General features: G+C 44.3%; 2 protein-coding genes across 2 annotated transcripts in view; one reads left to right on the top strand and one right to left on the bottom strand.

The window, feature by feature from the left end:
• Nucleotides 1-23,553, top strand: part of LOC134752025 (spectrin beta chain) — a 180,012-nt gene that overhangs the window by 31,091 nt on the left and 125,368 nt on the right. Inside the window, exons 18-34 of the mRNA XM_063687585.1 lie at nt 2,493-2,639; nt 3,569-3,739; nt 5,941-6,130; nt 6,658-6,830; nt 7,222-7,412; nt 8,519-8,713; nt 11,408-11,582; nt 12,799-12,911; nt 13,589-13,701; nt 14,212-14,336; nt 14,830-14,969; nt 18,274-18,376; nt 19,560-19,633; nt 19,724-19,817; nt 20,540-20,694; nt 21,532-21,640; nt 23,009-23,199. Coding sequence (XP_063543655.1) covers nt 2,493-2,639; nt 3,569-3,739; nt 5,941-6,130; nt 6,658-6,830; nt 7,222-7,412; nt 8,519-8,713; nt 11,408-11,582; nt 12,799-12,911; nt 13,589-13,701; nt 14,212-14,336; nt 14,830-14,969; nt 18,274-18,376; nt 19,560-19,633; nt 19,724-19,817; nt 20,540-20,694; nt 21,532-21,640; nt 23,009-23,199 — 2,459 coding nt within the window. The remainder of the gene's footprint in view (nt 1-2,492; nt 2,640-3,568; nt 3,740-5,940; nt 6,131-6,657; nt 6,831-7,221; nt 7,413-8,518; nt 8,714-11,407; nt 11,583-12,798; nt 12,912-13,588; nt 13,702-14,211; nt 14,337-14,829; nt 14,970-18,273; nt 18,377-19,559; nt 19,634-19,723; nt 19,818-20,539; nt 20,695-21,531; nt 21,641-23,008; nt 23,200-23,553) is intronic.
• Nucleotides 1-23,553, bottom strand: part of LOC134752000 (zinc finger protein 596-like) — a 228,805-nt gene that overhangs the window by 202,273 nt on the left and 2,979 nt on the right. The gene's annotated exons all lie outside the window — the stretch shown is intronic.

Raw genomic sequence — 23,553 nt, 5'->3', positions numbered from 1 at the left:
TCGAGAGCGCTGGGATACTCACGTTACAAGTAAGTTTGCGTTGTGAATCAGTTCAGTAAAAGGTATATATGGTGGTGGCGAGTAACGACTGCTACCGCAGCGCTGTTAGCTCGGCATAAAGCGCTGCACGACGAGATCAGAGCCTACAGCGCCGAGCTGGACGCGCTCAGCGCTCACGCGGACCGGCTCGAGAGCGCTGGGATACTCACGTTACAAGTAAGTTTGCGTTGTGAATCAGTTCAGTAAAAGGTATATATGGTGGTGGCGAGTAACGACTGCTACCGCAGCGCTGTTAGCTCGGCATAAAGCGCTGCACGACGAGATCAGAGCCTACAGCGCCGAGCTGGACGCGCTCAGCGCTCACGCGGACCGGCTCGAGAGCGCTGGGATACTCACGTTACAAGTAAGTTTGCGTTGTGAATCAGTTCAGTAAAAGGTATATATGGTGGTGGCGAGTAACGACTGCTGCCGCAGCGCTGTTAGCTCGGCATAAAGCGCTGCACGACGAGATCAGAGCCTACAGCGCCGAGCTGGACGCGCTCAGCGCTCACGCGGACCGGCTCGAGAGCGCTGGGATACTCACGTTACAAGTAAGTTTGCGTTGTGAATCAGTTCAGTAAAAGGTATATATGGTGGTGGCGAGTAACGACTGCTGCCGCAGCGCTGTTAGCTCGGCATAAAGCGCTGCACGACGAGATCAGAGCCTACAGCGCCGAGCTGGACGCGCTCAGCGCTCACGCGGACCGGCTCGAGAGCGCTGGGATACTCACGTTACAAGTAAGTTTGCGTTGTGAATCAGTTCAGTAAAAGGTATATATGGTGGTGGCGAGTAACGACTGCTACCGCAGCGCTGTTAGCTCGGCATAAAGCGCTGCACGACGAGATCAGAGCCTACAGCGCCGAGCTGGACGCGCTCAGCGCTCACGCGGACCGGCTCGAGAGCGGTGGGATACTCACGTTACAAGTAAGTTTGCGTTGTGAATCAGTTCAGTAAAAGGTATATATGGTGGTGGCGAGTAACGACTGCTGCCGCAGCGCTGTTAGCTCGGCATAAAGCGCTGCACGACGAGATCAGAGCCTACAGCGCCGAGCTGGACGCGCTCAGCGCTCACGCGGACCGGCTCGAGAGCGCTGGGATACTCACGTTACAAGTAAGTTTGCGTTGTGAATCAGTTCAGTAAAAGGTATATATGGTGGTGGCGAGTAACGACTGCTGCCGCAGCGCTGTTAGCTCGGCATAAAGCGCTGCACGACGAGATCAGAGCCTACAGCGCCGAGCTGGACGCGCTCAGCGCTCACGCGGACCGGCTCGAGAGCGCTGGGATACTCACGTTACAAGTAAGTTTGCGTTGTGAATCAGTTCAGTAAAAGGTATATATGGTGGTGGCGAGTAACGACTGCTGCCGCAGCGCTGTTAGCTCGGCATAAAGCGCTGCACGACGAGATCAGAGCCTACAGCGCCGAGCTGGACGCGCTCAGCGCTCACGCGGACCGGCTCGAGAGCGCTGGGATACTCACGTTACAAGTAAGTTTGCGTTGTGAATCAGTTCAGTAAAAGGTATATATGGTGGTGGCGAGTAACGACTGCTACCGCAGCGCTGTTAGCTCGGCATAAAGCGCTGCACGACGAGATCAGAGCCTACAGCGCCGAGCTGGACGCGCTCAGCGCTCACGCGGACCGGCTCGAGAGCGCTGGGATACTCACGTTACAAGTAAGTTTGAGTTGGGAAACAGTTCAGTAAAAGGTATATATGGTGGTGGCGAGTAACGACTGCTGCCGCAGCGCTGTTAGCTCGGCATAAAGCGCTGCATGACGAGATTAGAGCCTAAAGCGCTGAGTTCAACGCGCACAGCGCACATGCTGACCAGCTGAAGGCGCTGGGATGCTAACTTTACAACTAAGTTTAAATTTTTTCTCGTTTTAATCATTTAATTGTTTTTTTCCATTATTCAACAAAACACCCCTGACAATAAGTAGTTCCGAGTATAGCGCTATTTTAGATGCCCATAGTAAAAAAAAAAACTGTAATACCTAGGTTAAGATGTATCATCTATGGGCAATCTGGCCTGAAATAAAGAATTTTATTTATTATTATTATTTATGCTATTAGCTCATGAAATAAATATATATAATATAAAGTCCGAAGTATATAGCAAATGGCGCCAGCATAGCTTGCCCTGTCAATCGCTAAAATTGTGTCATACTCTGTTTTTTTCATAGAATTTTATGCCCTGGATGCCAGCCCTTTAAGCTAAATCTCACAGAACTCAACTAGAGAAAGGGGCAAGCTGACAGTTGCCAACCCCATTATGAAACAAGCACTATCGATGGTCTCATTCTCACTCGCGCTGGAAGTCGCCAGCAGCATGCTGAGATGGGGCCATTTCGTGACACTTTATTTTCACTATGTTCTTTTAATGTATGTCTATTGTCTGTGTGTTTACGAATAAAAACTATTCTAATCTAATCTTTTTTTTTCTTTGACTAACAGCTTCCAACAGAAGTGGAAGCAGCCCCAGCTCTTGAAGAAGAGGAATGGGTGAACGAGTCCCGCCTCGTTCCGACAGAAGTATGGGAAGAGGAAGAAGTGGAGCGGTTAGAACACCGCACCGTCACTGAGGAGCGCTCCGTGCCACAGGTATGGTATAGGGAGCGTGCATAAACTGTAGGGGGCAGCACAGGAGACGTCAGATTTTTGGCGCGAGGCGTAAATGTGTAGTTTATGCTTCCAAAGTAGCCCACAAGATGGCAGCACTTGCTTTGGTTTGCATATGATGTACATGTTTATGGTTCCGATTCAGGCCACAAGATGGCAGCTCCAACGCGCACGGTCCCTATATGGATCGTACGACCCTACTACCTTGTACCTATAATAAACTGGCACTGATTTTAGCACATGGTTACTGGTGAGTTCTTAATAAAATTTGACTCCGGTGCCATTAAGATAGAATATTCTTACGGCACAGACTAAGGGTCGGTTGCACCAAATTGTTTGTCATCGTTAAAGAGCTTAGTTCGTTAAATTGTATTGTATGGAAAGTTTTATAGTAAACCGCCGCGGCGCGCCGGGTGACGTTGATCAGCCTGTCAAGTGCGGATGGTGCAACTGGCACTTAATAGGTAATAGAGTACTACCGTACCGTACCGTGTACCGTAGTGTACCGTACAGGCAAGAAACTTCCTACAAAACCGAAGTTTGTCAACGATTCAGGGACGAATCATGCTGTCCCTTGCTAATGTAGGGCACTATCCCTTTCGTCTATTTAGGGTTATCAAAATTCAAGTCATTATATCTGTGGCTGTGCACGCAAAGGGACGTCAAGTTGTGCCAACCCTAATAATTGCTCGGAGCAATGCTGAGCCGAACGGAGCCGAGAATACCCGAAAGGAAATCGCTTACGCTCCGTAGCGATCGAAACGCAACTGTCACTGTCGCACTAATATGGAACAGAGATAGAGAGACACAAGCGTTTCGTTGTCGAAGTGATAGCGATTGTGCCCTTGGCTAGGCCGGCAGTTTCGCCCCCTGTTTACGGTAGATGTAGTTGCTATTCCGTTTGTTTACAGGTGAAAGCGCTATACGCGTTCACCGGGCAAGGCATATCGATGGCGAAGGGCGAAGTGATGTTCCTGATCAACAAAACGAACCCGGACTGGTGGTCGGTGAGGAAGGCTGACCGCTCCGATGGGTTCGTGCCCGCCAACTATGTTAGAGAGATTGAACCGAGAGTTGTACCGGTAAGTACTACGCTTATTATTAATTCTTTAACCGGCCATAAGGGTGTTAAAATTTATGCCAAATTGAACTGACTGGCTCTGCAATAAAGTTCTAAACATATAACCTTTCATCTGTGGGAGACCCGAATCGGGCATCAGTTTTTGCGCAATTTTAAATTCAAAATTTGAACTTTAAGGTCACTAATAGCACATTTTTTACAAGCCACCGATGAGGTAGGAGATGTATTCCCTCTGCTATATAAAACGAAAAATGTTCCCGAGAACGGCATTACTTATTGCAATCTTGTCGAAAAGTAGTTCAATTATTCGGACACGGAGACCTCTACAGGTGGATTGAATCCTACATCCAGAACCGATGCCAGGCAGTATCACTAAGAGGCTATACTTCCAGATACTTAACCATTGATTCAGGGGTCCCTCAAGGCTCTCATTTAGGACCGCTTTTATTTATCATATACGTAAACGACATGGGTTCATCGTTTTCTAGTTCAAGACATCTAGTTTATGCAGACGATACAAAAATTTTCAAAATCATAAAAACAAAGAACGACTGCCTGGACATGCAACGCGATCTTGATAGCTTTGCCGCATATTGCGGTTATAACCAATTGCTTCTGAACCCTGATAAATGCAACTGCATTACTTTCACTCATAAACAAAGTCCCCTTCTTTTCAATTATAGTTTTTCAGGAAAGATCATAAATAGAATCACCAAGGTCCGAGATCTTGGTATTATTTTGGATTCTAAGCTTAACTTCATTTCACACATAGACCACATCTCCGAGAGGGCCTACAAGAAATTGGGCCTGATACTTAGACTATCTCAACCATTTAAAGAACCAAACACCCTAAAAGTATTATACTCCTCTTACGTTCGCAGCATTTTAGAGTTCGGTAGCGTCGTCTGGACCCCTCAATATACCGTTCACATAAAAAGAATTGAAAGAATCCAAAAAAAGCTGTTAAAGTCGCTCAATTTCCGCCACGGTCTGAATATGTCAGAGAATAGCACACACCGTCGTAGTCTAGGGCCACTAGATACACGACGTGTTTATATAGACCAAATGTTTCTGTATAAACTCTTAAATGGCCTTACTGATTCTTCCACTCTTCTTGAAAAAATTGTCTTTAAATTGCCTCGTATTCCCACGCGCCACCCCCAAACATTCCATATCGATTTTTGTAGATCTAATTTCGCCAAAAATACTTTTTTTAGACGAGCCTGTCATGATTACAATGTTAATTTCATAAATCTAGATATCTTCTCATTGTCTTTCGGTAAATATAGTAGTGGTCTGCGGAGCTTACTTTTTCCATAGCAGTCTTTGCTTTAAAAAAAAAAAAATTGTAATTGTTCTATAGTCTTATGTAACGTATGTATGTTTGTAAGCATGTTTGATACTTAGGTACTTTATTAGTTGTGTATCCAATTGTTACTTCTGTGTATCTTCCTATTTATAGGCAGTGCCGAACAAGCCCTGTTTCTACTTGTTATCAATATCAGTATGTTATAATTAATGGAACTATAGGTCTTATTGTATATCTGCAAGTTTAAACTTATCTGTATGTGACTGTTTGTTTCCTAAATAAATTAAAAAAAAAAAAAAAAATTAAATTCCATTAGTACAAAAAGTTAACGAACGAGAGAAATGTTATTTCAATTATTTTATAAAAGATTCAGTTTCCAGTTCAAATTCATATATCATTCATTCCATTCGCTGTTGTTTAAGTTGCAAGATCCGTACGAGGGCCAAGAAAGTCAAAGTATGTTGATAAATAAGATTTAGTTATAGAGAAAACGTGCATCGAATGACATCATATTAATGTAGATTTAGATTTAGATTCATTTATTTCATAATACACATTATAAATGTCTGCAGCATGTCAATCTACAAGAATTCATATTATGATCGTCAAAACAAGGATGTCATAAAAATATAATCAATAAAATAATAATTTAAAAATTAAATAATTACAGAATAATAAGATTTCAAAATAATGTCAAGATAATATCTCCTGTGGTGGGTCGTCAAAATACATCATACATCATTCATAAATTCACTAACAGAATACAACGGTTTATCCAACAAAAAAATCTCTCAATCGGCGTTAGAATGCTTGTAGCATTTCATTTTCATTTCATTTATTTATTTGCGTCAAACACATAAAAATGCATGCAATAAATAGAGTAACTGTGACAGGTACAAGTACGGCGGCCAGAGAAGGTGCGCACAGTGCAGCGCGTGAAGAAGACGGTGCTCGTGAAGCAGGTGGTGCCGGTGCGGCGCGCGCGCGCGGACGCACGCGCGCGCACGCGGCCGCCGCGCGCGCCGCCCGCGCAGCCGCCGCGCGCCGTCAGTGCGAGGATCGCCGATATCAAGCGGGACTATGGTATGTACGATCAATAGGGAATATTACGCTAAACTCTGCGTAGGGGGCGCAACTAGCTCATACTGATGGCCTCCCGCGAAACACGAAAGTTGAAATTTCGCGGCCTTGATGCATCAATGTTATAGTGAAAATTTATCAAAAAACTTTTGAAGGCATAGTATATATGTATAAGTAACTATGGTTAACGATATGTAATAGTGCTGCTTTCTGGCGGCAGAACATTGCAGTAATACTACCTAATATGGAAAAAAAACTTTTTTTAATTTAAAAAAATGTAAACTCAAGCATTTTATTCAACAATCATTAGATTAGGTTGTTGTTCTAGATAAGGATTATCTTAATATTAATTTAAAGTAATCGTAAATAATATAATTTTGTTATGAAAATCTTCTCACAGTATAAATAACGTAGCAATGCATTTATTTAAAAAAAAATTTTAGTGTCACGTGACATGTAAATGGGTATTTTCATTCTTGTAACTTAAAAATTAATAAATAATTAATGTTGTTTTCTTATTTTTCTCGCAGACGAGCTGCTAACCCTCTCAGCCGCGCGTCGCGCCCAACTCGAAGACGCGATCAAGCTGTACAGCTTCTTCGCCGAGTGCGACGATTTCGACAAATGGATCAAGGACAAGGAGAAAATGCTGCGAGCTGATGATGGAGAAGAGAGCGTAGACACTGCCAAGAGGAAGTACGAGGTGGGTACACTAATACAGCTTCTCTATACAGACTACCACTGATACTGATGCTTTTCGCGGTAGCTTCCGATATGCAGCTACCAAATGCTGAAATAATCTTCCGCCACCCATTCGTTGTTCTAAAAGTACTGGAGCCTTCAGATGTAATATAAAATAACTGCTTTTATCCGAACAAAAAGCGCAGTGCGCCTGAGCAATGGACTCTTATCCGTGTATTTGTTTAATTTAATATGATAGCCTGTGTTCATATTCCGTGTGTGTTCCTTAGAGTTTATTACCTTTTTTATACTGTGCCTATTTTTATAAGTGTTGTATTTTGTAAACATTATATTGCCGATAACCACTAGTGCTTTTTCATGCCAACACATACTAATTTTAACCATTATTCCAGAAATTCGTAACGGACCTCTCGGCCGCCTCCAAACGCCTGGAGCAGATCGAGGCTGCGGCCGAGGAGCTGGTGGCCACCGCGCACGGGCAGGCCGGGAAGGCCACTGCCAGGAGGCAGCAGCTGAGACAGCAGTGGGATAGACTGCTCAGGCTTAAACAGCAAAAGGAGAAGAGCCTTGAAGGCGCGTCCAGGTACAGTACCTATTATTCGGTGTTTATGTACATGTCTTTTGTTATGAAAGACGTTTCACGTATAGATTGAGCTGGTTATTAGTTGTTAAAATCGAAAGCCGAGACGCAGGAGCTCAATGCAGTGGACAGACAAAATTCGCTCAGCCTTTGATGTAACGCTCCACGCCCTACATTCGGCGACAGACAGAAAGAGATGGCGGCAAATAGTCAAAGAGAAACTGTTCCCTAGAAGTGACCACGACCCTGTGATGACGAAACCTATGCAAGGAGGAGAAATGATTGAAAGTTGAAGTTTTTACACGGCGGTGCGCGTAAAAATCTCTTTTTTTAATATTGTTTAGTGTAGATCAATAATGGTAAAAACATCTATTACGAACCTTATTGACTCAGCAATAAAGACCAAAATTTGCCATATAAACTGCCAGCCCTGCCGGCTCCCGGCCGGCGTGCCCCGCGCCCCCGACACAACCGAGTACTATTTTCTTTAGTCTTGAATAAATACGGTATTAACCTACAAAATTGGATATTTTTGTATATTTTACTCACAATTGAAGTGAAAAATAGTGTATAACTCAGGCATAAATGTCCATTTTTATCCTCGGCTATATTGGTCCTCGCTGCGCTCGGCCCAATAAATTGCCTCGGGTAGGACTGAATCGCTTTATGCCCTTGTTGTACAATCTACTATGTTATACGAATAACCTAAAACTAAACTCTTTTTTATGCTCAATAAACTTATAATTATCATACATATTTGATCAAGATAAATAGATATCATCAAGGCTTGGTTGTTTTCGGATGAAACAAACGCCTGGCGTCCGTTAGCTCATCGTTGTCAATGTTGTGTATATTTTCTGTCGAAATACTCTGTAATTGTGTCATCTCTATGTTTATTGTACAAAATTGTATTTGATGTGTACCTGTATTGTACCAATAAAGATTATCTTATCTTATCTTATCTTATCATCGGGTGGATGACGAGGAAGATTTGGATGATATTAGCTCGGGAGTTACAAGCGGCGTACTTGTAGAGCGGCTTGCTCGGCGGGGCGCAAAACTGTGATACTTTTATAAAGAGTTGTTTATAGCTGTGAATGTTGTTCCAGCGTGGAGCTGTTCAGCCGCACGTGCGACGAGGCGCTGGACTGGATGGGGGAGAAGGAGCAGCAGCTGGCGGCCGGCGGGGCGCCCGCCGCCGACCTGCGCACCGTGCGCGCGCTGCAGCGCCGGCACGCGCAGCTAGAGCGGGAGCTTGAACCGCTGAGGGAGAAGGTGCACACTGTTAGCCTGCTCGCCGACGAGTAAGTACTTACTAGTTTGGCGCAATTACCTAAAATGAGTCGGCCTCCAACACAATTAGCCTCATGCATGAAGTTTATATTTGAACGAAATATGTTTTATTCGGATGTTTGTTACCGTTATATCATGTTACAAATGCATTTCCTTTTTTAAATTACCATTTAATTACTTAAAATTATAAATAAAAAGTACAAAAATTTGCCCGCGAAAAGCTAGTGAGCGAAACGCTCGAAACGCCACGTGACGTCACGCGTTCGACAGATTAGTGTCATTAGTAGCAAACGTCAGTTGGGCCGCCCAACGTGTGACGTCATCACGCTCTGTCGAATTCGCGCCAAAAATTAATAGCGTTTCAACCGCTCAAAAATTTTCAACATTTTAAATATTTTTTAATAAAATAATGTTAAGGTTTACAAAAGTATTTTTATCATTTCCGGTGTTCCAACGATATAAATTATGAATCCAAAAATAAAAATAAATTCATGCATGGAGCTAATTTACCCGGTCCTGCGCGGATTCAAGCCAGTTTTCACTGCTGCCGAGCTCCTGGAGACCTGCCTCTACTCTATCCGCCCACCGATACTTAGGACGGAGGGCCACATCGAAGGAATGGGTGAAGATCGTGCGGTAAAGAGGGCATACTTGTATTATATCTCATATCTCTATGATTGCTCTAATTATAAAATGACTCTTTAACTTTGCTCACCCGTTACCATCAAGATGTTTTTTTTTTTTTTTTTTTTTAATTTATTCAGGAAACAAACAGTCACATATAGATAAGTTTAAACTTGCAGATATACAATAAGACCTGTTCCACTAATTATAACATACTGATATTGATAACAAGTAGAAACAGGGCTTGTTGTCTCCTTGACTTCCCCAATCCAAGTGGACGGGTCTGAACAACCGTCTCTTTAATTCCCGCTTAGTGTTGCCAGGGTGTCATTAAACATCACCCTAATATTAAATTCAGATATTTTAGTTTAGAATGTTGCCAAGTAAAATTCATATTTGCTTGCACTTTTTGATATAATTACTAAAAATTCATGACATTTGGGTCGACCGACGTGTAAGTACTTTATCCTTTTTAGGGTTCCGTATCCAAAGGGTAAATGAAATGAAATGAAATGAAAATCTTTATTTCAGGTCTGTCGGCCCATATTTTGTTAGTTTACAGTTCTTAAAAGTATATTAGTAAGCACACATAAATTGTAAAATAAATTAATTAAAATTAAAATTATAAATAAATTAGCTTCAATTCAATAACATTTGATTAAAAATTACACATCCATTAAATTCCATTACTTTACATTCAAAATTTATAAGTCAATTAAATTAGATCTAATTAGGTACATTAAAAATATAAATACATTAAATTAAATTACATTAACATTATAAATTTTAAAAACACAATTACTTGACATATTGCCAAACCGATTCGACTTGCCCAACCCAGTGTTTTTGAATTGGACAGTCGAATCTGCCTGCAATCAATTTCAGAATGCTGTTGTGGCTATTTCTTACACGGGACCCTATTACTAAGACTCCGCTGTCCGTCTGTCTGCAACCAGGCTGTATCCCATGAACCGTGATAGCTAGACAGTTGAAATTTTCACAAATGATGTATTTCTGTTGCCGCTATAACATCAAATACTAAAAACAATAGATAATGGTACGGAACCCTTCGTGCACGAGTCCAACTCGCACTGGGCCGGTTTTTTTAGGTTGGGAAAATGCGTTTATTCGACCGCGTGGTAAATATTTTATAAAATGGATGCTCTTTAAGCCAAATATCAAAGAACACAACTAGATACAGGTAAAACCAAGCTGGCGCCATCAGTTGCCGACCCTATTGGAAGCATGATTATCTTTGAACATGCTAGTTATTGGTTTAAATTGGTAGATGTTGTCATAAGGGGCCGCTCAAACAGAAGGTTGGTTTCGAATTTTGTCTAAACTAAAAATGTAAGTGAGATGTAACGACAACCCTGTTTCTCTTTCGCCCAGCCTGCTCTCGTGGTTGCGGAGACACAGGTACTTGTTTATATAAATAGAGTACCTGCTAGGCCCTTTTAACTCACCAGTGTTATAGTTTCTAGCTAAAAAAGCGTTTTCCTCATTCTAATTAGCTTTTATTTATAGTATTTTATGCAACCGTTGTATAATAAGGATCAAAAAGGCGAACATTGTAAAGGAATACGCCACGAGCATTTTTTGACACCTACAACAACATTGCATATAGTATTTTATACAATCGTGATATAATAGAGAGCTTACAGTCGAATATCTGCTGAGTTGCCTAATATAAGTAAGGTACGACATTGAAAAGCTTGATTTGATCTTATTGTATACAATACTTTTTCTACGAGTTATCTAAAATAATACCTTTTTTTACTATGAAACCTAAATAATGAATAAAAAATTGGTAAGTATCTCAGTAGACCAAAATGTAGTATAAAAGACATAAACGCGCGACTATTTCATGAGCATATGAAATAGTTGCCCGTTTATGCGGCGGCACGTGATTGATCAAATTTTTTAAACTTGACTACAGCGTTACGAAATTAATATTATAGTTGAATTGAAATGAAAAGTACGCAATTATAGTTTAGTATATGAAATCTTAATTCAACCATAACAGCTTAGTCGACGAGTAGAAAAAGTTGATGGGTTCTAACGCATAAGTTGTTCCTCAGCGTGAAGTCCCAGTACCCGAGCGAGCGCGCCAACGTGGAAGCGAGACAGCGCGAGATCCACGCCGTGTGGGAGCGGTGCCGCGCCGCCGCCGCCGAGCGCCGCGCGCGCCTCGAGAGCGCCGTCGGACACCAGATCTTCGGCCGCAGTGCCGCCATGCTGGACGACTGGATACAGGTACAGGTTCCTCAGCGTGAAGGCCCAGTACCCGAGCGAGCGCGCCAACGTGGAAGCGAGACAGCGCGAGATCCACGCCGTGTGGGAGCGGTGCCGCGCCGCCGCCGCCGAGCGCCGCGCTCGCCTCGAGAGCGCCGTCGGACACCAGATCTTCGGCCGCAGTGCCGCCATGCTGGACGACTGGATACAGGTACAGGTTCCTCAGCGTGAAGGCCCAGTACCCGAGCGAGCGCGCCAACGTGGAAGCGAGACAGCGCGAGATCCACGCCGTGTGGGAGCGGTGCCGCGCCGCCGCCGCCGAGCGCCGCGCTCGCCTCGAGAGCGCCGTCGGACACCAGATCTTCGGCCGCAGTGCCGCCATGCTGGACGACTGGATACAGGTACAAGTTCCTCAGCGTGAAGGCCCAGTACCCGAGCGAGCGCGCCAACGTGGAAGCGAGACAGCGCGAGATCCACGCCGTGTGGGAGCGGTGCCGCGCCGCCGCCGCCGAGCGCCGCGCGCGCCTCGAGAGCGCCGTCGGACACCAGATCTTCGGCCGCAGTGCCGCCATGCTGGACGACTGGATACAGGTACAGGTTCCTCAGCGTGAAGGCCCAGTACCCGAGCGAGCGCGCCAACGTGGAAGCGAGACAGCGCGAGATCCACGCCGTGTGGGAGCGGTGCCGCGCCGCCGCCGCCGAGCGCCGCGCGCGCCTCGAGAGCGCCGTCGGACACCAGATCTTCGGCCGCAGTGCCGCCATGCTGGACGACTGGATACAGGTTCAAATTCAAAACACCCCTTATTTAAAAAAATGCATTTATTTCATACAACGTTTTTATGAATTAAATGTGACGTTTTCAACCAAAAGGTACCACATTGTCGGTTGTCGATAAGGTTGATTGCTAATTGAAACTATATGGAAATAGCGCCTTACTGACAAGCGACAATAAGTACCCTTTTGGTTGATAATGGCACAAATGCTTTTTGTTGAATCTAAGTTTTTCATACAAAACTTGTGTTTGCTCTATTTCATTTGTTTTTGTATACTAGAGCTATATAAACTAATTACAGACCTAGATATACCTAATATCGTTGTATGTGCGAAGTTTCATTACAATCCAACACGTAGTTTTAAAATGAGAACGAAACTCCGTTTGTATAGGAAGGTGAAATTCGACCGAGCTTACCGGGGACTTAATGCTTACTTATAATGCTATGTGTGTTGTGTGTTGTAGAAAGTGCACGAGCAACTGGCACAGGAAGCGACGGCTAAAGACGTCGCGACGGCGGAGCACCTGCTCAAGGAGCACCGCGAACTGGAAGACGATATCAAGGCTCATGATGACGAGTAAGTACCTACTTACAAACTTCTAGAGTTTCTTGACTGCCCCTTAACTTAGTCAATTAATAAATAAATAGACATATGTGCCGTGTTCAACCAAAAGGGTACTTAATGTCGCATGTCAATACGGCGCTATTTCCTTAAAGCTTCAATTTGAAATCAACCTTATCGACAACCGACAATGTGGTACCTTTTAGTTAAAAACGTCACATATAGTGCTCGCTCCATACATCGGTTTTGTTACCAAAAAGACTATTATTCTAGCGTCAAGTAGCGGAACTATCAGTACTGCTACTCGACACTAGGTCTTTTTTTAACCCGAAATAGCCCAATATTTTTAATTATTTTATGTTCTTTAAGTAGGGCTGTATCATATCATGTATGTATTGTATGTATTATGTATATATTTGTATTTAATTAACAACTTCATATTATTACATTGTCCCACTAAAAATGAAATGATAAACCAAAGAACGAAAAACAATGAAGTTTTGTATGAAGAAAAAACCGGTTCCGAACCTTGCTTCAGAGGATTTACCGTAAGCATCGAAAAATTTCAAATCGTTATTTGCCTCTATCGTTTTTGCATATTCGAGCGAAGACGCAGATAACGATTTTCTATTTTCGCGGGAGGCTCTCAGGTTCTACTCAGGATAGTTTAAATGTAACGTTACGTTTTTTAGGTTCAAGGAAGTGATAGGTCTGGGCCGCCAGTTGCTGGGCAACAACCCGTCGCTGGTCGACGTGGCCGACAAGATCAAGCATCTGGAGGCCGAGCAGAAAGCCGTTAACAAAGGTAAACCCTTACACGAGCCCAAACTGGATGTTGTATAGCAAAAATGTGTCAACCCGCATTAATTTTGCAATAAAATGTCAACTTTAAGCGTAAATTTTTTGAGTTTACATCTTATTGCCAAATGAATGTGGGTTGACACATTATTGCTTATCAGCATCCAACTATGGTCACAGTGTAATAAGTTTTTGGCAAAAGTTTTTGACAATTGCCCTGTCTAAACGGCTTCGGCGAATGACTATATTGTTTTATAGACTGTGCTATGGTACTGCACAAACAGACCTCCTATCTCATTGGTCAAATCACGTGGGTTTTTTGTTTATATTCTTTTCATCCATATTAATAACTAAAAATTTAATGTCAAAAAAAAGTGAGAAAACAATTATGTAAGTAAAAATATAGAAAATCTAAAAAAGTAAGCGCAGAGTGTTATCAACCTTATCTTTGATTTAGCGCCTTTCTTACTGGCAAATTGTTAGACTATACGCGTTTACATGCTTCTCGCTCTACCAGGTTGGGAAGACAAGGACGGCCGCCTCCGCGAGGTGGTGGAGCTGCAGGCCTTCAACCGCGAGGCCGACCAGATCGACGCGTCCAGCGGCGCGCACGAGGCCTTCCTGGAGTACAGCCAGAGCGGAGTGAGTGCTGCATTACATGCTTTGTCTCGCTCAAGGAAGGTGGAAAGACAAGAACGCCCGCCTCATCATATTTTTTTATTATAGCTGGTCAAGCAAATCTTGTCAGTAGAAAAAGGCGGCAAATTTAAAAAAATGTAGGCGCGAAGGGATATCGTCCCATAGAAAATTTGAATTTCGCGTCTTTTTCTACTGACAAGATTTGCTTGACCAACTATAATTTGTTTAATAAAAAAAACAGAATAAAAAAAACTATGTTTGATTCTAAACTGAAATACATATCATACACTAAAAAAAAAGTGGCCAAGTACACCGGTGGCTCGAACCCACATAAACACAAACACAAATCAAAATATTTCATAAAAATAATTTGATTTGTTCCCTAGTTGGAATATTTAAACATAAAATGTTAATCTTGAATTTAGAATTTGCTTATTCGAACTTTAGCTGTTCTATCTTTTTAAATTTTGAACTAAACCTGAATACGTTTTTACAGGCATCAGTAGACGAAGCATCAGCCTTACTGAAGCGACACGAGGAGCTTGAAGCGCGTTTATCCGCGCAGGCCGAGCGGGTACAAGCGCTGCGTCAGCGCGCGGATAAGCTGGTACAGCGACCGCACCATGCCGCTCAGCAGTAAGTATACCTGAAGCGACATAAAGATCTACCAGCGCGGTTACTCGCCGGCCGAGCGGGTACAAGCGCCGCGTCAGCGCGCGGATAAGCTGGTACAGCGACCGCACCATGCCGCTCAGCAGTAAGTATACCTGAAGCGACATAAAGAGCTACCAGCGCGGTTACTCGCCGGCTGAGCGGGTACAAGCGCTACGTCAGCGCGCGGATAAGCTGGTACAGCGACCGCACCATGCCGCTCAGCAGTAAGTATACCTGAAGCGACATAAAGATCTACCAGCGCGGTTACTCGCCGGCCGAGCGGGTACAAGCGCCGCCTCAGCGCGCGGATAAGCTGGTACAGCGACCGCACCATGCCGCTCAGCAGTAAGTATACCTTAAGCGACATAAAGAGCTACCAGCGCGGTTACTCGCCGGCCGAGCGGGTACAAGCGCCGCGTCAGCGCGCGAATAAGCTGGTACAGCGACCGCACCATGCCGCTCAGCAGTAAGTATACCTGAAGCGACATAAAGAGCTACCAGCGCGGTTACTCGCCGGCCGAGCGGGTACAAGCGCTGCGTCAGCGCGCGGATAAGCTGGTACAGCGACCGCACCATGCCGCTCAGCAGTAAGTATACCTGAAGCGACATAAAGAGCTACCAGCGCGGTTACTCGCCGGCTGAGCGGGTACAAGCGCTACGTCAGCGCGCGGATAAGCTGGTACAGCGACCGCACCATGCCGCTCAGCAGTAAGTATACCTGAAGCGACATAAAGATCTACCAGCGCGGTTACTCGCCGGCCGAGCGGGTAAAAGCGCCGCGTCAGCGCGCGGATAAGCTGGTACAGCGACCGCACCATGCCGCTCAGCAGTAAGTATACCTTAAGCGACATAAAGAGCTACCAGCGCGGTTACTCGCCGGCCGAGCGGGTACAAGCGCCGCGTCAGCGCGCGAATAAGCTGGTACAGCGACCGCACCATGCCGCTCAGCAGTAAGTATACCTGAAGCGACATAAAGAGCTACCAGCGCGGTTACTCGCCGGCCGAGCGGGTACAAGCGCCGCGTCAGCGCGCGAATAAGCTGGTACAGCGACCGCACCATGCCGCTCAGCAGTAAGTATACCTGAAGCGACATAAAGAGCTACCAGCGCGGTTACTCGCCGGCCGAGTGGGTACAAGCGCTGCGTCAGCGCGCGGATAAGCTGGTACAGCGACCGCACCATGCCGCTCAGCAGTAAGTATATACCTGAAGCGACATAAAGAGCTACCAGCGCGGTTACTCGCCGGCCGAGCGGGTACAAGCGCCGCGTCAGCGCGCGAATAAGCTGGTACAGCGACCGCACCATGCCGCTCAGCAGTAAGTATACCTGAAGCGACATAAAGAGCTACCAGCGCGGTTACTCGCCGGCCGAGTGGGTACAAGCGCTGCGTCAGCGCGCGGATAAGCTGGTACAGCGACCGCACCATGCCGCTCAGCAGTAAGTATATACCTGAAGCGACATAAAGAGCTACCAGCGCGGTTACTCGCCGGCCGAGTGGGTACAAGCGCTGCGTCAGCGCGCGGATAAGCTGGTACAGCGACCGCACCATGCCGCTCAGCAGTAAGTATATACCTGAAGCGACATAAAGAGCTACCAGCGCGGTTACTCGCCGGCCGAGTGGGTACAAGCGCTGCGTCAGCGCGCGGATAAGCTGGTACAGCGACCGCACCATGCCGCTCAGCAGTAAGTATATACCTGAAGCGACATAAAGAGCTACCAGCGCGGTTACTCGCCGGCCGAGCGGGTACAAGCGCTACGCCAGCGCGCGGATAAGCTTGTACAGAGACCGCGCCGCATAGCAGTGCGTATTTTTCATAACTTCTTGGACTCATATTTATGACCATGGTTAAGGTTCTCTCTATCACTGCTCTGCATATAGTGTCAGAACAACCTTTGACTTTATTTGTCACTTCCGAACAGTTGGCGGTTCTTGGCAAAAAATAATTTTGACGAGTGTTTCCGTTTGAAAGGTTTAGAAATATACACAACTTTGGGAACAAATCAAATTATTGTATTAATTATTTGTATTTGTTTTATTTAGGGTTCCGTACTCAAAGGGTAAAAACGGGACCCTATTACTAAGACTCTTCTGTCCGTCTGTCCGTACTCTGTCTGTCACCAGGATGTATCTCATGAACCGTGATAGCTAGACAGTTGAAATTTTTACAGATGATGTATCTCTGTTGCCGCTGTAACAACAAATATTAAAAAGGACTGAACCTGAAAGATTATAAACTGAGATAGTTGTCATATATTAAAGAAAAAGTGACGAAGCTATCCAGTGGTGAAGGCCGGATGCGAACCGGCGTCTTTAGCAATCCGGGCTAACGCCATGAACTCCTAGGCCACCTCGCCACGGCGGAACCCATCACAATATCTCGACTATATGCCATCTTAGTAAGACTAGGCCTTTGATCAACTCTAAGGACGAGCAGTACGCGCTTGCACTTCCTATACGACTTCAATCAATCAATCAATCAAACTTTTATTGGTAAAATAGAAGTATTTTATATGTCAACACATTATTAAGTATTATCTTATACATAGAACATTACTTACACATTTCACAGGAATAATTATATTAGGTACATTATTATTTTTGGTCAAATTATTTTTATATGAATTATTTACTGATTTATATTACATTTTGGTGGTGCATTCCCGTTGCCAGGGAGGTTTTGGGATTATACTGAGCAACTTTTACTATGGGACCAACCACGAAATCGCGAAAAAAATTACCCTCCCATAGAAAATGGACCAGCCCGACCGGCCAAAATGTATGAAACGGCCAAATTTTTATTCGCGATTTCGGGGTTGGTCCCATAGTAAAAGTTGCTCAGTATAATTCCAAAATCTCACTGGCAATGGGAATGCACATATTTTTTGGCCAACCTGTAGATAGACTAATATATGACATCTATGTCAGTGAAGCCATACTAATATTATAAATGCGAAAGTCTGTCTGTCTGTCTGTCTGTGTGTTCCCTCTTCACGCTTAAACCGTTGAATCGATTTAGATGAAATTTGGCATACAGATAGGTTGAGTCCCTGAGAAGGACTTAGGATAGTTTTTATCCCCAAAAACATCCATTAAGAAAGTAAAAAGCGGGGTGGAATTAAGATAACTAATGAAGTGTCTGCTAATTTGTGTGCATAATATGCTCAAATTGAATAATTGCTATAAGACTTTCTCCAGGCGCTATTCTTACTCTAGCTGGGGTTACTAAGTCCACGCAGACGAAGTCGCGGGCAAAAGCTAGTAGTTTATATGAATGTTTGTGTTGCAGCATCGGTGCGCGCGTGGCGGGCGTGGCGGAGCGGCGCGGGGCGGTGCGCGCGGCGGCCGCGGGGAGGAGGAGGGCGCTGCTCGCCAACCTGGCGCACCAGCAGGTCGCTCACTCAATACAACTTACAACTTGCTAACTATACTAACTTTACAAACTCACTGTACAGCTATCACATACTTGTTTTAGTTTTAGTCTTTGTTTTAGTTTTAGTCTTAAGTTTAGTTCGTTCTGGTGTTGGTTTTTCTGTAACTTTCGTTATTATTATTATTAAAAGTTCTTTATTTAGATAACCAGGATCCACATATTGTTAGTTACATATTTTGTTTTACTTATAACTAAGGTTAGTAGGTTTATAATACAATAAAATAACAATTAAAATTAAATTGAAAATTAAATTACATTACATTATATTATTATTGTCCGTTCATGGATCACCGCTGAACACCTCCACTTGCGACTGTGCAGCACCGATTCATGTACGGACAGTCCAGTCTGCTCGAGATCATTTTCAGGATACTGTTGGTGCTGGCCCTCACCCTGCGCACCAGGGAGGCACATCTTTTACAAATATATTTAAAAAAGGCGGTTATTAATATTTTGTTTGTCTTAATTTTCTGTTTAATAATGTTTGTATTTGTATGTAAATGTAAATTTTATTTGTGTGTCGTTGGCGTAAGTGTCGCCATTATTTTTAGATTAAGCCAGGTCCCCACAGAAAACCAGCGCCACGGTTTGCCGCGGCACTATGCTGAGTGGGGATCCTTTTTGGCGTCCAAATGTTTTTTTGTCTGCATGCTTTTCTTTTTTATGTACTATGTTGTGGCGTCAAATAAATGTATTTTCTTTCTTTCTTTCTTCTTACATACAGGATGTCCCAGAACACCGGAGGTAGCTCAACTCGAGAGGAATCTAACCAGCCTAACATGACCCCAGTAAAAGTTACACGATGTTCGAGTTATTACCGAAATTAATAAAAAAAGTTTAAAATTTTCCCTTTTATTTTAACATTTTTAGTACCTACCATCATCGATAACTCGAAAACCATGCAACTTTTACTGGGGGTCATGTTCGGCGCGGCGGAATGCCTAACTGCATTACTCCACGTAAAAATCCCATCGCCATCCCGCCTCGCCATAAGCCATCCAACACCACTACCCTCTCTACACGCTGGCCCATCTTAGTGGGCCAGTATGATAGCTCATCGTGTAGAGGAGCCATCCAATTTTTACAGAAAGACTATAAATAAAAACTGTCATATGATATTAATTAGTTTTTTTTTCTTACAGTTCTTGGCATCAACGGAGGAGTTGCAGGCCTGGATTCAAGACAAGACTCGAACTGCCAAGGATCAAAGCTACAGGTGACCATATTGAGAACTTGTTATATTATTATCTACCAAAAAATTGTGTTATTTTTTACAAATACATGTAAAATTCTTCATCTCGAACAGGGACCTGGCTAACTTGGAGCGCAAACTCCAAAAACATGAAGCGTTCGAAGCAGAACTGCAGGCGAACGAGAAACAACTCAGAAATGTAGACAGCGTAAGTATAACTCTATGCCACAATTAAAAAACCGGTCAAGTGCGAGTCGGACTCGCGCACCGAGGGTTCCGTACTTTTATTTATTATTATTTATTATTTATTTATTTATTATTATTCGGAGATCCAACAGCTGTTAACATGTCTATAGGTTTTATAAATATGATACAAAAAGCCAATGTACTTTACTTTTACTTTATGTATGTATGTACTTTTATGTATTTGTTGTTATAGCGGCAACAGAAATACATATCTGTGAAATTTTCAACTGTCTAGCTATCACGGTTCATGAGATACAGCCTGGTGACAGACAGACGGACAGCGGAGTCTTAGTAATAGGGTCCCGTTTTTACCCTTTGGGTACGGAATCCTAAAAATTTACTTGTTGCTCACTTAACCCGTAACTTAACGTTGTTAGTTTAAACAGATCAAAACATGTCCAGCGATTATATAACTAAAATAACGAGTAACCCGTTTATAGTAAATTTTAACACGAGAATTTTATGATAAAAGTAAATTTGGAACCATATTAACATCAATCGAAATTAAACTATCGTGAGACATATTTCAAAATATTTATATCACTACGGTTTCACTCTTATTATTTTTTTAGCCGCTTTTGGCGACATATTTCGGATTCTTCGGGAATCCTTCCTCAGGCACGAGTGTCCGCGGCGGCTATACGTCGTGCACTGCACTCATATTAACATCCATGGATGTTACAGATCGGCCAATCCCTGCAGAAGTCGGACCCCGCCCGCGCCGCGGAGGTGGCTCAGCGGCTGGAGGCCGTTCATACCGCCTGGGAGGCTCTAGTGGCCGCCTCGAGGGACAAGGGCGGCAAGCTGCGACAGGCTGCTCTGCAGAGCCAGCATAGGAGGTATGTGTGACCAGTTAAGAAATGTTAGACAGAGCAGGAGAGAAGTGTAAGAGTTGAAAAATTTATTTCTTATAGCTGATCTACACGACAAGAGTGACAAATTCCGACGATTTTTCTTCACTTCTTCTGTCCTAAATCATAACCATGAAAAGTGTATGGTGTTTATGCTAGATTTTTGGTTTTTAAATTCATAAGCCGAATCACTGACCCAGTATCTAGGCTTCGAACCTACTCTTGCCCTTGTAGAATGCTTAAAATTAGACCATTAACTCAACTTAATTTCACTTAATTTAACGTAAACTTACTTAATCTAACTTAATTCTTATCTCCTACTTACATTTAGTAAACTGAACCTTATCTTTAAGCTAAAACGAGATTGTGTATATTAGTATTAGTGTAAATTTAATAAATTGTTATATAGATTTCAATATTCTTGATCATTTACGTCCCAGTAGCATCTACCCAAGTAATAAACGCTTAGGTGATATATGTTTAGGTGACAGTTTGGCCTCCAAGCCTCACAGTTGCATTAAAACTTATAATTCACCAAGATCCTGGTCACGGCACCAATTTACTCATACATTATACATAATTATTTATTTTGTATTATGTAATGTCTTGTTTGTTTGTGCTTACGAATAAAATCTCATTCTATTCTATTCTATTCTAATTGTTAAAACTTGTATGTGTCATATTTACTTAACCTTGGTAGCATCGCCCACACTGTTAACTGACAGATCATAACCCTTATTACAAAAGGCATAAGGTCCACCTATGGACAGTTAAGAGTATTGCTGAGTTTGATTAACTGATGATCTATCTTTCTCCTTTGTATAGATCAGTGGAGGACGCGCGCGCGCGGCTGGTGGACCTGGAGCGCGCGCTACGCAGCGAGGAGACCGGCTCCGACCTGCGCAGCTGCAAACGGCTTCTGACGCAGCATCAGGTAACTATGTGTAGATCAGTGGAGGAGGCTGGTGGACCTGGAGCGCGCGCTACGCAGCGAGGAGACCGGCTCCGACCTGCGCAGCTGCAAACGGCTTCTGACGCAGCATCAGGTAACTATGTGTAGATCAGTGGAGGAGGCTGGTGGACCTGGAGCGCGCGCTACGCAGCGAGGAGACCGGCTCCGACCTGCGCAGCTGCAAACGGCTTCTGACGCAGCATCAGGTAACTATGTGTAGATCAGTGGAGGAGGCTGGTGGACCTGGAGCGCGCGCTACGCAGCGAGGAGACCGGCTCCGACCTGCGCAGCTGCAAACGGCTTCTGACGCAGCATCAGGTAACTATGTGTAGATCAGTGGAGGAGGCTGGTGGACCTGGAGCGCGCGCTACGCAGCGAGGAGACCGGCTCCGACCTGCGCAGCTGCAAACGGCTTCTGACGCAGCATCAGGTAACTATGTGTAGATCAGTGGAGGAGGCTGGTGGACCTGGAGCGCGCGCTACGCAGCGAGGAGACCGGCTCCGACCTGCGCAGCTGCAAACGGCTTCTGACGCAGCATCAGGTAACTATGTGTAGATCAGTGGAGGAGGCTGGTGGACCTGGAGCGCGCGCTACGCAGCGAGGAGACCGGCTCCGACCTGCGCAGCTGCAAACGGCTTCTGACGCAGCATCAGGTAACTATGTGTAGATCAGTGGAGGAGGCTGGTGGACCTGGAGCGCGCGCTACGCAGCGAGGAGACCGGCTCCGACCTGCGCAGCTGCAAACGGCTTCTGACGCAGCATCAGGTAACTATGAATACTACGCATTATCCCAAAAAAATCAATTTTATGTTAAAAACGCCTTACGCCGAAAAAGAGCTGATATTCTTCAAACTGCTGGATCGATTTTTATCAAACATCGCAAAGAAACAACGCAAGGAAACTCGCTTTCGCGTGGAAAAACCGCATCGAAATCGGTCTATCCGTTTGAGAGCTACGATGCAACAGACAGACATTGGCGTCAAACGGATAACACCCTTTTTTTGCGTCCGGGTTTAAAGATCGTGCTCTTAATGCTCTTACGAAAATCATTACATAGGTAATAGTTTGGCCCGTGAAACTAACTTTTTTGTTAAATGGTTAAATGGTTAGATGTTGATGTCAACTTGAGCCAGTCTTCTACGAGACCACGGGGACAACGCCGTGCTCGAAACGTCGGATGTAAATTTAAAACGATTAAGTCCCGTTGTTGTGAATAATAATAACTTTTTTGTATATGTATACCAACAAATTACACAGCATTGATTTTCCGCTTTGGAAAATACGCTGCCACAAATGTACCAGTTTCGATTAAATAAATAAATTAGTTAATAATATTTATATTTGTTTAGACTTTGGAGCAAGAGCTAACAACCTGGGAACAAAAGGCGACCGTCCTAGCCAGCCAGGGGGCGGACTTAGTGTCCCTCGGTCATTTCGACGCGCCGGCCATCGAGCGCGAGTCCGCGGCGCTGCGCGACGCCGTGCGCGCGCTGCAGCCGCACGCGCAGACCAGGAGGGACAAGCTCACACAGAGCTTACAGTCAGTTGCTCGTACTCTCTATCTCACTCACTCTCTGTCTGGCGTCAGTAGGAGCTGAATGCCGTTCAGATGAGCTGCGAATCCACCACCAACTAACCTGAGCAAGAAAATAGGGAGCAGAGGCAAAAAAAGAAATGATCTTATCCTTTTGCTCCCTATTGTTTCTCTTCTGCTACTTTCCCTCTTGCCTTTCTTTCTCTTTTTCCTTACTTTTTCCCTCTACCATCGTCTCACCTTTTCTTCTCCTTCTTATTCACGGGTTCATCGACCCCTCTGCTCCGCTTCCACCTTTGTAAAATGTTATACGGCTCACACGACGGTGCAATTTTATTTGATCCTGTCGCGTATATTAAG

Source organism: Cydia strobilella, chromosome 24 (assembly GCF_947568885.1).
Source record: "Cydia strobilella chromosome 24, ilCydStro3.1, whole genome shotgun sequence".
Lineage (NCBI taxonomy): Eukaryota > Metazoa > Arthropoda > Insecta > Lepidoptera > Tortricidae > Cydia > Cydia strobilella.
Note: the sequence above shows the minus strand (reverse complement) of the source record. Positions and strands in the feature narration are given on the sequence as shown.